Genomic DNA, 16,285 nt, shown 5'->3' on the forward strand with positions numbered 1-16,285 from the left:
CACTCAATACCAGAAGAGTGGGGTTTCATGTACATGTTAATATGTGTGTGTGTATGTGTGTGTGTGTGTGTGTGTTGTTCAGACAATAAACTTTACACTACATCTCTCTTAAAGTCTCTTAAAGTTATCATCTCTCTTATTCACAGTAATGTCCTGCATCTGTGTGAAGCTTTAACTACATTTCTGTTTGGATTTGTTGATCATCTAAACACACACACACACACACACACACACATTTATACACATACAAACATACATTTACACACACATACACATTTACACACACATTTACACACACACACACACATACACTGATTGAGTGTGTGTAACAGCTCTGAGGCTGCAGTGCTCTGTGTGTGATGAAATCTTTTCCTTTTATCAGAGCTTCAGGGTATTAATTTCTATTTTTTGTCACTGTGGAGTACAGAAGTGTGTGTGTGTGTGTAAATGTATGTGTGTATGTGTGTGTGTAAATGTGTGTGTGTCAGCCTCCTGTTGCTCCTCCTGACCCTGTGTATGTTTCTCCTGTGTTAAATGTCTGTGATTATTTAACAGTACGCTGGAGATCCTGCTGTTTCTCTGTAAATAATATTTTTCTGGAATTCCGCAGTGAATGAAGTGACCAGTGACTTTCAGTCAGTTAATTTTACAGAGAAAATCACATTACTCCTGATAAACACTGACCACTAAACACACGCTGGACTCAAACTGCACTTTATTATTGACAGAAAACTCAAGGTGTGTTTATCCTTTAAATACAAGCACAAAGTTCACACACACACACACACACACATACACACACACACACATTCACACACACACACATTCACACACACACACATTCACACACACACATTCACACACACACACACATTCACACACACACACATTCACACACACACACACATTCACACACATTCACACACACACTCACACACATACACACACATACGCACACACACACATTCACACACACACACATTCACACACACACATTCACACACACACGCACATTCACACACACACACACACACACACATTCACACACACACACATTCACACACACACATTCACACACACACGCACATTCACACACACACACACATTCACACACACACACATTCACACACACACACATTCACACACACACACACATTCACACACATTCACACACACACTCACACACATACACACACATACGCACACACACACATTCACACACACACACATTCACACACACACATTCACACACACACGCACATTCACACACACTCACACACATACACACACATACGCACACACACACATTCACACACACATTCACACACACATTCACACACACATTCACACACACACGCACATTCACACACACACACACACATACACACACATACGCACACACACACATTCACACACACATTCACACACACATTCACACACACATTCACACACACACGCACATTCACACACACTCACACACATACACACACATACGCACACACACACATTCACACACACATTCACACACACATTCACACACACATTCACACACACACGCACATTCACACACACACACACACACACACACATTCACACACACACACACATTCACACACACACATTCACACACACATTCACACACACACACATACACACACACACACATACACACACACACACATTCACACACACACACACATTCACACACACACACACATTCACACACATTCACACACACACACTCACACACATACACACACATACGCACACACACACTCACACACATACGCACACACACACATTTATACACACACACTCACACACACACACACACACTCACACACATACACACACATACGCACACACACATTTATACACACACACACTGCAGTGGGATAAATAGTAACTTAATTTTAAACTCATTTTTTTCTCTGTAAAGTTCCACTTTTTAAAGCTCTATAGACATAATATCAGAAAGTCTCCTAGACCCGAATCTAAAACCTCTATCTCCTGAAATTTGGTACAAAACTTGAGTATAAAGCAGAGATTTCGGTTAATGACGGAGGAACATCACAGAAAGTGTAAACCACAAAGGATTCTTCTCTGTAAACGAACTTCCTGAAACAGACGCAGACCTTTAATAAATTCTCATTTCTATAAGCAGGTAAAAGTTCATCCAGGACATCAGCAAGACCACGAAGTCATCAGCTCTGAGACGCGTCGCCTCCTGAATCCACACACAGACCCTGGAGGTAGTCCTCGGCCTGCAGGATGTACTGCGTCCACTCCTCACAAAGCTCATCCACGCTTGGCCCCGAGCCGCCCAGGTCCAGCGGGAGGATGGACGCAGGGAAGAAGTGAGTGAGGCTCGTTGTGTAGAAGCTGCTGTGGAAATGAATCTGCAATACAAACACATCTCTGTTATAAACACCTCTTCATCTACAGTGTCTCATAGCTGAGTGCTGAGGTCATGGACACAGAGGTGTGGTCAGTATCAGATGTGGAGAAGAAGGTGATTCTTAAAAAAAACAGCATTTATGTCTTCTTTATTAAAATAGAGTCATTGTGGAATTTCCTCAGATGAGACTCACCTGGACACCTTCAACACCATCACACACGGACTGCCCGGTGTGTCTGATCTTTACAGTACAGGTCAGTTTATCAGGATTTCTGTGAAGCTGCTTACTAACAACATCACAGCTGTTAAAGCTTGGAGACAGGGAGCGCGGAGACGGGGAGCGCGGAGACGGGATCGCGGAGAAGGGGAGCGCGGAGACGGGATCGCGGAGAAGGGGAGCGCGGAGACGGGAGCGCGGAGAAGGGGAGCGCGGAGACGGGAGCGCGGAGAAGGGGAGCGCGGAGACGGGAGCGCGGAGACGGGGAGCGCGGAGACGGGGAGCGCGGAGAAGGGGAGCGCGGAGACGGGGAGCGCGGAGACGGGAGCGCGGAGACGGGGAGCTGAAAATTGAAATTCCCGCTTTTGTTCAGAAAACCTGACTGAATCATCCTGGACCATGTCTCATCACATTCCTCATAGAAGGACAGTGTTTGTGGTCAGTAACCTATCAGCTAGAGATCATAACCATGCACACTAATTCATGCTGTAACAGCGTGCTGCCTCAGGGCTGTGGGATAACTGCCCCCTGGGGTAAGATCAGACCCCATCCACCAGCTGGAAGGTTCTGGGTGTTCTGCCTGGTCCTCCCCTCCTGCCAGTGTTGGTTCCCTTCAGGAAAGTTGTAATAGTCTTATGAAATATCAGAGGAGGTTGAAGAGCTCTCCCTCAGCCTGTTTGAGATAGTTTGTGTGACAGTGTGGTAAGGTGCTGTGTATGTCCAGGATGATGGAGTCTACACACAGAGCTGATGGTCTGGATCTAAGGGGTTTGGTGAGACCAGTGCTGAATCAACACAGTGCCAGTTGCAGCTGTTCCTGAGAGAACCAGATGGTCATTTACTGTGGGATGTGGTAGTTTAGTGGTGAAGGCGTTGGCCTACAGCTCAGAAGGTTGTGAGTTTGAATCCCAGGTCCACTGAGTTAGGCCCCTAACCCTTTTTTTGTGTAAATGTAAGTGGCTCAGGAAAAGGGTGTATGCCAAATACCAGAAATGTACATTTATTCTTCTTATAACTTTATTTATTTTAATTTATAGGTTTGTGATGGTTCTCTTTATTTACCTTTAATGTTCTACACCTCTGGTCATTTCCTGTCATTAACAGAACTATAGTTTTATACGTGTAAAGGAAACACTGATTATTAGAGAATAAGGGACAAAGTCTAAAGGTGAAGTTTACTGACCCTCTGTTTAATTTTGTCCGGCAGGAGCGGTTTGATCATGGTGAACACAGGACGGAAGAACCGGGGCTCGTTTATGAAGTGGATCCCACGCACCTTTAACGGAAACGAGTCCTGAGAAAACCAGAAGGAAAACAGGATTATACATGTACATCAAAATAATAAAAATACTCTGTTCTTCTCACTGTACAGTGCTCTGTGAGAGGTTTTATACACACAAGACAAACAGTGAGGATAAAATATAGAATTTTGGAAAATGAACATTAAACTATTCCTGCAGTAATTATTAATACCCAGTGAACACATTTAAATACTTTATTAGCTTTTATAAATTATGGAGTAGTGAAATGTTGTACCGTGAGGACACAGGAGATCTTTTTGGCCAGTGAAGGGGTGATCTGGAAGGCGTGGGAGAAACACCAGCCCTGAAGGTCAAAAATAGCTTTGAGTCCATTTCTCTGAGTCTCACTCTCCCGGACAATCAGCTCAGACGTGATGAGACTGACCCGGAAAACTTCATACGCTGAAAATTCTTTCGGATTCCAGCGACCTGAGAACAGACCGATGAAATAAACATGGTTTTTCATATGTCAGTTTTTCTCAGGTCCTCACAAACCTTTTACAGTGTTTATGTTATGCTGGTAAAATAATCTCATCATCTCTTACAAGAGCTCAGTGTTTATTCTGGAAAAAAATGTTCTCTAAGTGAGTAAAAATGAACAGTCTGAACATCTGAATACTGACCGATCCTGTAAATTAACACTCGGCTCCCAGCAGTGTCTCTGGACCTGAGAACCGCATGGTAATTGTTTTTCAGAAGGCCGATGATGGAGGACGGTCGCAGGTTAGCGCTTATTTCAGGACACTCTTGTCTCCATTTATGATAATTAATCAATAGCTGTGGAGAAATATCATAAATGTGTAAAAATCAGGAATGTTTCTGAGAACTCAGGCAGGTTTTTACTGATAGTTCTTCATGGTCACATTTCTCTCTCATATTTTCACTTCGTGTCTCAGAGTTAGCGCACATTTAGCACTGCTGAGATTCCTACAGGCTCTCGGTGGGGACGAAGCCCTCGAGATCACAGGAGCTTCTGGCCAGATGTTGTTCTGGACACAAGACTAGTTATCAGGAAAGATCAGGAATGCAAACTAAGGACCGTGTTGTTTGGACATACGGATATTGATCTGCTTTCACAGCAAAAACAAGATTTTTTTTGCAATCTGATAAATATCTTTCTGAATGTGGATCTATCCCACCTCACACACCTGGTACTGATCAGTCGGTTCTTTCACCTTCACATCTACAGCATTTGGCAGAAGGTCTTATCCAGAGTGAGTTACAGAAGTGCTCTGAAATCTTTATCAAGGAGTAAATCCTGAAACTGGGAACAGTGGAGCCGTGCTGGAGGATCAGAGGGAGTGTGCTGCAATGCCGGGTGTGATAAATGGCCCAGGGTCAGAGAGTGCTGGTCCGATTATGGCTTTGTAACAAAGCATAAGTGCTTTAAATCTGATGCAGCAGATACAGGAAGCGCGTGGAGGGAGAGCTGCACTGTGGTGGTGTGGGAGAACTTAGGAAGGTTGAAGTCGTGAAGAAACCTTGAAAAGAACTGGAGCCAAAATTAAACCCATCCTCATCTGGGTGACACTGGAGCATGTGATAATAAATAATGTCCTGTCTACAGCTGATTATAGTCAAGTGATGTTTTGCAACCAGTCTGACTTATAAATCAACATCATTTCTTACAGATTTAACACTAATTCCTTCCTGCCAATGCCTTCAAACCTTCAGTGATGATGACCAGAGCGCAAAACCGACACCATAGTCTCCAAGGGGTTTGTCCACAGTAGCCCCATGTATCTCCAGACTCCACAAGGAGCCATCCCTAGCAGCAGTGTGGAACATCAAGTGATGAGACTCCACCCAAACGTAGGGCATCAGGAGGGATCAGGGAGGTCAGGAGAGAAGAAGCAGTCAAGTAGCCTCTCTTGAATGCAGCTGGTACATGACCAGATGTTATGGAGCCACGGATTGTAGAAGTGATAAAGCACAGGAGGTTGAGATGGTCTGGAGCAGTGTGGAAGGGATTGGATCCTGTGGGCAGTTGGTAGGATTGCAGGACATGATGACCTGCAGAATCTCTTCCGTTGCTAGATTCATAAAACGTACCAATGAAAGAGAAGAGGAGTGTGTAGTGTAGGAGACAAACTTCAAATCCTCACCCTACCAATGTGTTACAGCTGGACGCTGGATCAAGGCCCTTAACCAGCTACTGCTCAGGTGTATAAATGAGTTAAATGTACGTTGCTCTGGATAAATGCACCTGACAGATGGATTATGGCCTTCTGTAGGGTCAACGTTTCACTAAAGACGTAGCGACAGCTAGCTAGGCCAATAAATAAACAAAACATCCTCAAATAGCCGAAGATAATTAAATCCAACATTTATTTAAATTAGTTACCAGTGAGCATTAATCTTCCTTCCCATTAAATCATAGTGTACTTCAATCTGCTATAAGATGAGATATATGTGATGGAGGTTAAATATGGAGCATCAACCTTATCAACCTAATGAACATCACAACACACCTACTGAAAAAACCCATTATCCACACAGCAGAACCTAAATCTGTCATAAACACCATGATCACACAGCTTCTCACAGTGTTTACTCTCTCAGTCCGGTCCTAAAGATGTGCTTTGTAAAGATGTTTATTGATAAACTGACCACAGGGCCGTAAAGTACCATTACCACACTCATGAACCTTGTCTAAAACTCCTCAGAGCCTCAGAGGCAAACCTGTCTTCAAAATGTCTTCAACCCTCTGAATTACAGTAAAGTTCTGAACATTTCCCTTTGAGAGGTTCCACATGATAAAAAAAAGTGTACAGATGTTCTGACCTTCAGCGCCAGCTCCACATCAAAATCTCTTGCTCGGAGAAACCTGATCAGAAAGTTATCAGATAAATCCTGAAGAGGTCTAATGACCGGCTCCTTCTCCGCTCGCTGTCGCAGGTTCAGCAGATAGGGTTCTATCCGCTCGGCGTCCAGTGGAAGGTCATTCAATTCCGAAACATTCCCAGGTTCAGAAGCCTTCATGACCATCTGAGGTTCAGACAAGACGCTGAGTGTCTGGAACACAAGTTTAGCTTTAAACAGACCAACTGCTGGAGTTTTAGTAAAACATTTACACACAGTGCCCTTACACACACACACACACCTCATTGCACAATGCTTAGCAAAAAAAAAGTACAGATCCATATCCCACGTGTGTGTGTGTGTGTTGTGTAGTTGTTAGTTGTGTGTGTAGAGTGGTATGGTCACTGTGGTCACTCGGAGCCTGGTACTGACCTCTGTAACGCACTAAACTTTCACACATTCCCTCCTGTATGTTCTCCAAATGTCTCTGGTTTTCTAAAAGAGCATATTTTAAAAATCTGTGTTTTGAGTAACACACACACACACAGACACAGACACACACAGAGACACACACGCAGAGACACACACAGACACACACACAGACACACACACACACAGACACACACAGAGACACACACGCAGAGACACACACAGACACACACACAGACACACACACACACAGAGACACACACAGACACACACACAGACACACACACACAGACACACACAGACACACACACACAGACACACACACACAGACACACACAGACACACACACACATTCCTGCAGTGTACACGGGTCATTTTGTCCCCTGAGGATGATTTGAGGACACTGATTGAGACACTGCGATGTGTTTTTGTTTATTTTTTTCAGGATGGACGGCGGGATTTTTTTTGTTTCCTGCACGCGCACCAACCGGGCTGCATGATGACGTCACCACCCCCAGCGGCGGCAGCAGCAGCAGCGGCATCGCTCCCTCGTGCGGTTTCGGTTTAAACACACAGCCTCGGTTTATTTCTGATTTCTCTTTAATTTTATGTCATTTTATTTTATTTTATTTTATACCTCTACTTCACCCTGTGAAAGCAGTGTGTGTATTTTTTGTTTTGCTAAGCATTGTGTGTGTGTGTGTGTGTGTGTGTGTGTGTGTGTGTGATAGCTCCTCTTCATGTCAGGTAGGTGATTTTATCCAGCAGAAATCCTCCATGACTGAGGAGAAGAATGGAGCTGCTGAAGGATTAAACCCTGCACTCAGAAACACTCGCCATTTTCTCTCAATAATCATTTATTTTTTAATGACGTCATTAATGAGAAGGCTCGCGGTGTGGAGATGACCGATGCTCTTGTCGGGATGTGATTTTGATCCGTTTGATGTTTTTGATCAGAAAAGAATTCCACGCCTCTCTGGGTTTGTGGTCAGCATTTTTAAACCTATTCATGACTTCCGGTTTGTCTTCTTTACATTAACATTAATATTCTGGATTCTGTTTACGTAAAATCAGCACCCTGTAAATACAGCACAAACAAATCCTGTGTGTGTGTGTGAGTGTGTGTGTGTGAGTGTGTGTGTGTGAGTGTGTGTGTGTGTGAATGTGTGTGTGTGTGTGTGTGTGTGTGTGAGAGAGATTTCTGATGTAAAGACTGTAATGATTATCACCTAAATGTGTTTTTCTGCATCTAATATGTCAGTATAAAATCACTGCATTTTATATGCTCATGCCCATAAGTGTGTGTGTGTGTGTGTGTGAGTGTGTGTGTGTGTGAGTGTGTGTGTGTGTGTGTGTGTGTGTGTGTGATTTTTAATGCTGACCATCAGAATTTGAGCAGTGTTTGGTGTCTGAGAGACTGACAGTCTGATGTTGAGGTGTTATTACAGTCTCATGTTGAGGTGTTATTACAGTCTGATGTTGAGGTGTTATTACAGTCTGATGTTGAGGTGTTATTACAGTCTGATGTTGAGGTGTTATTACAGTCTGATGTTGAGGTGTTATTACAGTCTGATGTTGAGATGTTATTACAGTCTGATGTTGAGGTGTTATTACAGTCTGATGTTGAGGTGTTATTACAGTCTGATGTTGAGGTGTTATTACAGTCTGATGTTGAGGTGTTATTACAGTCTGATGTTGAGGTGTTATTACAGTCTGATGTTGAGGTGTTATTACAGTCTGATGTTGAGGTGTTATTACAGTCTCATGTTGAGGTGTTATTACAGTCTCATGTTGAGGTGTTATTACAGTCTGATGTTGAGGTGTTATTACAGTCTGATGTTGAGGTGTTATTACAGTCTGATGTTGAGGTGTTATTACAGTCTCATGTTGAGGTGTTATTACAGTCTGATGTTGAGGTGTTATTACAGTCTCATGTTGAGGTGTTATTACAGTCTCATGTTGAGGTGTTATTACAGTCTGATGTTGAGGTGTTATTACAGTCTGATGTTGAGGTGTTATTACAGTCTGATGTTGAGGTGTTATTACAGTCTGATGTTGAGGTGTTATTACAGTCTGATGTTGAGGTGTTATTACAGTCTGATGTTGAGGTGTTATTACAGTCTCATGTTGAGGTGTTATTACAGTCTGATGTTGAGGTGTTATTACAGTCTGATGTTGAGGTGTTATTACAGTCTGATGTTGAGGTGTTATTACAGTCTGATGTTGAGGTGTTATTACAGTCTCATGTTGAGGTGTTATTACAGTCTGATGTTGAGGTGTTATTACAGTCTCATGTTGAGGTGTTATTACAGTCTCATGTTGAGGTGTTATTACAGTCTGATGTTGAGGTGTTATTACAGTCTGATGTTGAGGTGTTATTACAGTCTGATGTTGAGGTGTTATTACAGTCTGATGTTGAGGTGTTATTACAGTCTGATGTTGAGGTGTTATTACAGTCTGATGTTGAGGTGTTATTACAGTCTCATGTTGAGGTGTTATTACAGTCTGATGTTGAGGTGTTATTACAGTCTGATGTTGAGGTGTTATTACAGTCTCATGTTGAGGTGTTACAGATGGGGGTGAGAGGTGTTAGACTTCATCTCTGCGTGTTCGCAGCGCACCTTGATTTAATGTGTAATCAATTAAGGCACGCGGTGAATGCTAAGAGCGGAGCCTCCTGTCCTCAAACACACCAATTAATACATTTCTTTCATTATATATCGTCATTATGTCTGTCTTCTACAAAACCGATGGTGTATTCTAGCAGAGCTGTGGAGTTCTGGATTCTGATTGTTCTGAAAGTGTTGATTAGTTTTCTATAACAGCAGCTCAGGCAGGAACAGACCAGAAAGAGAGACTGCTGAGGGGATGAGTGTTTATAGCTGACAGAATAAAGAGAGACTGCTGAGGGGACGAGTGTTTATAGCTGAAGATAGAGAGAATAAAGAGAGACTGCTGAGGGGATGAGTGTTTATAGCTGAAGAGAGAGAGAATAAAGAGAGACTGCTGAGGGGACGAGTGTTTATAGCTGAAGAGAGAGAGAATAAAGAGAGACTGCTGAGGGGATGAGTGTTTATAGCTGAAGAGAGAGAGAATAAAGAGAGACTGCTGAGGGGACGAGTGTTTATAGCTGAAGAGAGAGAGAATAAAGAGAGACTGCTGAGGGGATGAGTGTTTATAGCTGAAGAGAGAGAGAATAAAGAGAGACTGCTGAGGGGATGAGTGTTTATAGCTGAAGAGAGAGAGAATAAAGAGAGACTGCTGAGGGGACGAGTGTTTATAGCTGAAGAGAGAGAGAATAAAGAGAGACTGCTGAGGGGATGAGTGTTTATAGCTGAAGAGAGAGAGAATAAAGAGAGACTGCTGAGGGGACGAGTGTTTATAGCTGAAGAGAGAGAGAATAAAGAGAGACTGCTGAGGGGATGAGTGTTTATAGCTGAAGAGAGAGAGAATAAAGAGAGACTGCTGAGGGGACGAGTGTTTATAGCTGAAGAGAGAGAGAATAAAGAGAGACTGCTGAGGGGACGAGTGTTTATAGCTGAAGAGAGAGAGAATAAAGAGAGACTGCTGAGGGGATGAGTGTTTATAGCTGAAGAGAGAGAGAATAAAGAGAGACTGCTGAGGGGACGAGTGTTTATAGCTGAAGAGAGAGAGAATAAAGAGAGACTGCTGAGGGGACGAGTGTTTATAGCTGAAGAGAGAGAGAATAAAGAGAGACTGCTGAGGGGATGAGTGTTTATAGCTGAAGAGAGAGAGAATAAAGAGAGACTGCTGAGGGGATGAGTGTTTATAGCTGAAGAGAGAGAGAATAAAGAGAGACTGCTGAGGGGACGAGTGTTTATAGCTGATAGAGAGAGAATAAAGAGAGACTGCTGAGGGGATGAGTGTTTATAGCTGATAGAGAGAGAGAATAAAGAGAGACTGCTGAGGGGATGAGTGTTTATAGCTGAAGAGAGAGAGAATAAAGAGAGACTGCTGAGGGGACGAGTGTTTATAGCTGATAGAGAGAGAATAAAGAGAGACTGCTGAGGGGATGAGTGTTTATAGCTGAAGAGAGAGAGAATAAAGAGAGACTGCTGAGGGGACGAGTGTTTATAGCTGATAGAGAGAGAATAAAGAGAGACTGCTGAGGGGAAAGTGTTTATAGCTGAAGAGAGAGAGAATAAAGAGAGACTGCTGAGGGGATGAGTGTTTATAGCTGATAGAGAGAGAGAATAAAGAGAGACTGCTGAGGGGATGAGTGTTTATAGCTGAAGAGAGAGAGAATAAAGAGAGACTGCTGAGGGGACGAGTGTTTATAGCTGAAGAGAGAGAGAATAAAGAGAGACTGCTGAGGGGACGAGTGTTTATAGCTGATAGAGAGAGAATAAAGAGAGACTGCTGAGGGGAAAGTGTTTATAGCTGAAGAGAGAGAGAATAAAGAGAGACTGCTGAGGGGATGAGTGTTTATAGCTGATAGAGAGAGAGAATAAAGAGAGACTGCTGAGGGGATGAGTGTTTATAGCTGAAGAGAGAGAGAATAAAGAGAGACTGCTGAGGGGATGAGTGTTTATAGCTGAAGAGAGAGAGAATAAAGAGAGACTGCTGAGGGGACGAGTGTTTATAGCTGATAGAGAGAGAATAAAGAGAGACTGCTGAGGGGAAAGTGTTTATAGCTGAAGAGAGAGAGAATAAAGAGAGACTGCTGAGGGGATGAGTGTTTATAGCTGAAGAGAGAGAGAATAAAGAGAGACTGCTGAGGGGACGAGTGTTTATAGCTGATAGAGAGAGAATAAAGAGAGACTGCTGAGGGGACGAGTGTTTATAGCTGATAGAGAGAGAATAAAGAGAGACTGCTGAGGGGATGAGTGTTTATAGCTGAAGAGAGAGAGAATAAAGAGAGACTGCTGAGGGGACGAGTGTTTATAGCTGATAGAGAGAGAATAAAGAGAGACTGCAGAGGGGAAAGTGTTTATAGCTGAAGAGAGAGAGAATAAAGAGAGACTGCTGAGGGGATGAGTGTTTATAGCTGATAGAGAGAGAGAATAAAGAGAGACTGCTGAGGGGATGAGTGTTTATAGCTGAAGAGAGAGAGAATAAAGAGAGACTGCTGAGGGGACGAGTGTTTATAGCTGAAGAGAGAGAGAATAAAGAGAGACTGCTGAGGGGACGAGTGTTTATAGCTGATAGAGAGAGAATAAAGAGAGACTGCTGAGGGGAAAGTGTTTATAGCTGAAGAGAGAGAGAATAAAGAGAGACTGCTGAGGGGATGAGTGTTTATAGCTGATAGAGAGAGAGAATAAAGAGAGACTGCTGAGGGGATGAGTGTTTATAGCTGAAGAGAGAGAGAATAAAGAGAGACTGCTGAGGGGATGAGTGTTTATAGCTGAAGAGAGAGAGAATAAAGAGAGACTGCTGAGGGGACGAGTGTTTATAGCTGATAGAGAGAGAATAAAGAGAGACTGCTGAGGGGAAAGTGTTTATAGCTGAAGAGAGAGAGAATAAAGAGAGACTGCTGAGGGGATGAGTGTTTATAGCTGAAGAGAGAGAGAATAAAGAGAGACTGCTGAGGGGACGAGTGTTTATAGCTGATAGAGAGAGAATAAAGAGAGACTGCTGAGGGGACGAGTGTTTATAGCTGATAGAGAGAGAATAAAGAGAGACTGCTGAGGGGACGAGTGTTTATAGCTGAATTTCTTTCTTTATGCTGAGGTTTGTTTGTTTCCTGATGGTGTAATGTGTGTGTGTGTAGTGTGTGTGTGTGTGTAGTGTGTGTATGTAGTGTGATGTGTGTGTAATGTGTGTGTAGTGTGTGTGATGTGTGTGTGTGTAATTTGTGTGATGTGTGTGTGTGTGTGTAGTGTGTGTATGTAGTGTGATGTGTGTGTAATGTGTGTGTAGTGTGGTGTGTGTGTGTGTAGTGTGATGTGTGTGTGTGTGTGTAGTGTGATGTGTGTGTAGTGTGTGTGTAGTGTGATGTGTGTGTGTGTAGTGTGATGTGTGTGTGTGTAGTGTGATGTGTGTGTGTAGTGTAGTGTGATGTGTGTGTGTGTGTAGTGTGATGTGTGTGTGTGTAGTGTGATGTGTGTGTGTGTAGTGTGATGTGTGTGTGTGTGTAGTGTGATGTGTGTGTGTAGTGTGATGTGTGTGTGTGTGTAGTGTGATGTGTGTGTGTAGTGTGATGTGTGTGTAGTGTGATGTGTGTGTGTAGTGTGATGTGTGTGTAGTGTGTGTGTGTAGTGTGGTGTGTGTGTGTGTAGTGTGATGTGTGTGTAGTGTGTGTGTAGTGTGATGTGTGTGTGTGTAGTGTGGTGTGTGTGTGTGTAGTGTGATGTGTGTGTAGTGTGATGTGTGTGTAGTGTGTGTGTAGTGTGGTGTGTGTGTGTGTAGTGTGATGTGTGTGTAGTGTGATGTGTGTGTAGTGTGATGTGTGTGTAGTGTGGTGTGTGTGTGTGTAGTGTGATGTGTGTGTAGTGTGATGTGTGTGTAGTGTGATGTGTGTGTGTAGTGTGATGTGTGTGTAGTGTGATGTGTGTGTGTAGTGTGATGTGTGTGTAGTGTGTGTGTAGTGTGGTGTGTGTGTGTAGTGTGATGTGTGTGTGTGTAGTGTGATGTGTGTGTAGTGTGATGTGTGTGTGTAGTGTGATGTGTGTGTGTGTAGTGTGATGTGTGTGTAGTGTGATGTGTGTGTAGTGTGTGTGTAGTGTGATGTGTGTGTGTGTAGTGTGGTGTGTGTGTGTGTAGTGTGATGTGTGTGTGTGTGTGTAGTGTGATGTGTGTGTGTGTAGTGTGATGTGTGTGTGTGTGTAGTGTGATGTGTGTGTGTGTAGTGTGATGTGTGTGTGTGTAGTGTGATGTGTGTGTGTGTGTAGTGTGATGTGTGTGTGTGTAGTGTGATGTGTGTGTGTGTAGTGTGATGTGTGTGTGTGTGTAGTGTGATGTGTGTGTGTAGTGTGGTGTGTGTGTGTGTAGTGTGATGTGTGTGTGTGTGTAGTGTGATGTGTGTGTGTGTAGTGTGATGTGTGTGTGTGTAGTGTGATGTGTGTGTGTAGTGTGATGTGTGTGTGTGTGTAGTGTGATGTGTGTGTGTGTAGTGTGATGTGTGTGTAGTGTGATGTGTGTGTGTGTAGTGTGATGTGTGTGTGTGTGTAGTGTGATGTGTGTGTGTGTGTAGTGTGATGTGTGTGTGTAGTGTGTGTGAGGTATAATAAATCAGACATGTTTACACAATGTGATGTTTATCTCTAGATTAATTCTATGACAAATCTTTTTTATGATTAAATTTGTGTTAACTGAAGTGTAACAGAGTGTCAGTGACACACACACACACAGACATACACACACACACAGACACACACAGACACACACACACACACAGACACACACAGACACACACACACACACAGACACACACAGACACACACACAGACACACACACACACACACAGACACACACACAGACACACACACAGACACACACACAGACACACACACACACATTACAGTAACATGTTAGTATTTTAGTATTGTGGATGTAGTGTGTTTGTGGATACTGCTGGAAACTGTAATTTCCCTTTGGGATGAATAAAGTATCTATCTATCTATCTATCTATCTATCTATCTATCTATCTAACTTTTATTCTATCATGAAATTGTGAATAAAACACATTCCAATGTACAATGTTACTATGGAAACGCCACTGATGAGCGGAGTTGTTTCTATACCTCTGTAAAGCTGCTTTGAGACAATGTCCATTGTGTGTGTGTGTGTGGGGGGGGGGGTTAATGCAGTGGAAAAGCCTGGTTATAACAGGAGATAATGAACTGCTAAACCTGCCATAAGAAGATACAGCAGTCTGTCCTGAGTTCCTGACACATGGTCAAACACATGGAGCAGAGAGACCACACACACACACACACACACACACACACACAGAAACTTATCTACACTAACTAGCTCATAAATGCCACTGCACAACTGACTCACGAAAGTAACGTGTCGAGAATAAACTCTGTATATGTTTAATACTGATAACAGTGAAATTTTCCTCAGAAGGTACCGGCTCTATGAGTGAGTACTTGTGGAGCTTCTAGGAGAACCTCAGCAGAGATGTGGACATTCAGAAGCTCAGAGCTACAGACACACAATACATCACTCCCAGTCCCATTACCCATGTGGGGTAGCCCTGTAAACATGCCCAATGTCCACATTACTGTAGATATGAAACACTAGTTTCTGCCCTCTCTCAGACACACTGACCCTGCTCAGGTCTCATCATGGACAGGAGCTCATCTGCATGAACTGTTCTATATTCCAGCTGTTCATTGTCCAGAAGTGTAAAAACGGACCAGTACTCTCTTACCTCAAAGCTCTTATCACTGCCCGCACTAACCACTGCTGTGTTGTGTGCAAAACAATATCACAAAACCGGAAACAGAAGGAGAATTCAGACAAAAAGTACGGTAAAGTTTGTGAATGGAATTCTGACCTCCGATTGGACGAGACATCGGTCAGTCAGGATATACAGGAAGTATGAAATTGTCTATGTAACTTTATTTCTTGTACATGTGTGATCTGCCTTCACTTTAAACCATTTAGTGCAACTTTAAATCTTTTAAAGAAAATAACAAACATTTATATTTATAAGGAAATTGACTTCATTCAGTGCTACTGTGAAGAAGGACGTTCATATGGTCAGTATAATGTTGGATGATGTTGGAGTAAAGATTAGTTTATCTCTAAAAACACAGCAGAAGAACGCAGGAATGAGAGAAAGAGAGAGAGATGTAAGGAGCGCTATAAGAGCAGAGCTGTGTTCATACACACACCAATCCACTTTCTACTGCTGCAGCCTGCTGGACTGTAGATCCTGAGTGACCACTGTCTCAGCGGTCAGAATTCCATTCACAAACTCCACCTACCTTTAATGCTTTATCCGAATGGTCACTGTGTTTTCCGATTTGTTATTTTGATTCTACCTAAAAACTGTCTAAAAACCTACTGCTTCCTTAAAGACTTCAACTAAAAACACATTTTTGTCTGTGTGATCTTCTTCCTGCATTTTCTCCCGACAAAGTTTTTAATGGGTTTCTTACTCTTTGTCGTAGTGGACCAGTGTCCAGGCTTTCACAGTTGTGTAGGTGTCTCTGGAGAAGAGC

General features: G+C 43.0%; 1 protein-coding gene across 2 annotated transcripts; it reads right to left on the reverse strand.

Moving 5' to 3' along the window:
- Nucleotides 1-698: 698 nt before the first annotated feature.
- On the reverse strand, nucleotides 699-7,403 carry ttpa (tocopherol (alpha) transfer protein). Of its 2 annotated transcripts, XM_058412982.1 has the most exons (6): nucleotides 7,151-7,403; nucleotides 6,701-6,931; nucleotides 4,540-4,693; nucleotides 4,152-4,345; nucleotides 3,799-3,909; nucleotides 699-2,399 (listed from the first exon to the last, which is right to left on the reverse strand). In XM_058412982.1, the coding sequence occupies exons 2-6, from the start codon at nucleotides 6,902-6,904 to the stop codon at nucleotides 2,205-2,207; spliced, it is 858 nt and encodes a 285-aa protein (XP_058268965.1). In that variant the 5' UTR covers nucleotides 6,905-6,931; nucleotides 7,151-7,403; the 3' UTR covers nucleotides 699-2,204. The 2 variants fall into 2 exon arrangements, with proteins under 2 accessions (XP_058268965.1, XP_058268964.1); XM_058412981.1 differs by lacking the exon at nucleotides 7,151-7,403 and having other exon boundaries at nucleotides 6,701-6,981.
- Nucleotides 7,404-16,285: the final 8,882 nt, after the last annotated feature.

The sequence above is a fragment of the Hemibagrus wyckioides genome, linkage group LG17, assembly GCF_019097595.1.
Source record: "Hemibagrus wyckioides isolate EC202008001 linkage group LG17, SWU_Hwy_1.0, whole genome shotgun sequence".
NCBI lineage: Eukaryota > Metazoa > Chordata > Actinopteri > Siluriformes > Bagridae > Hemibagrus > Hemibagrus wyckioides.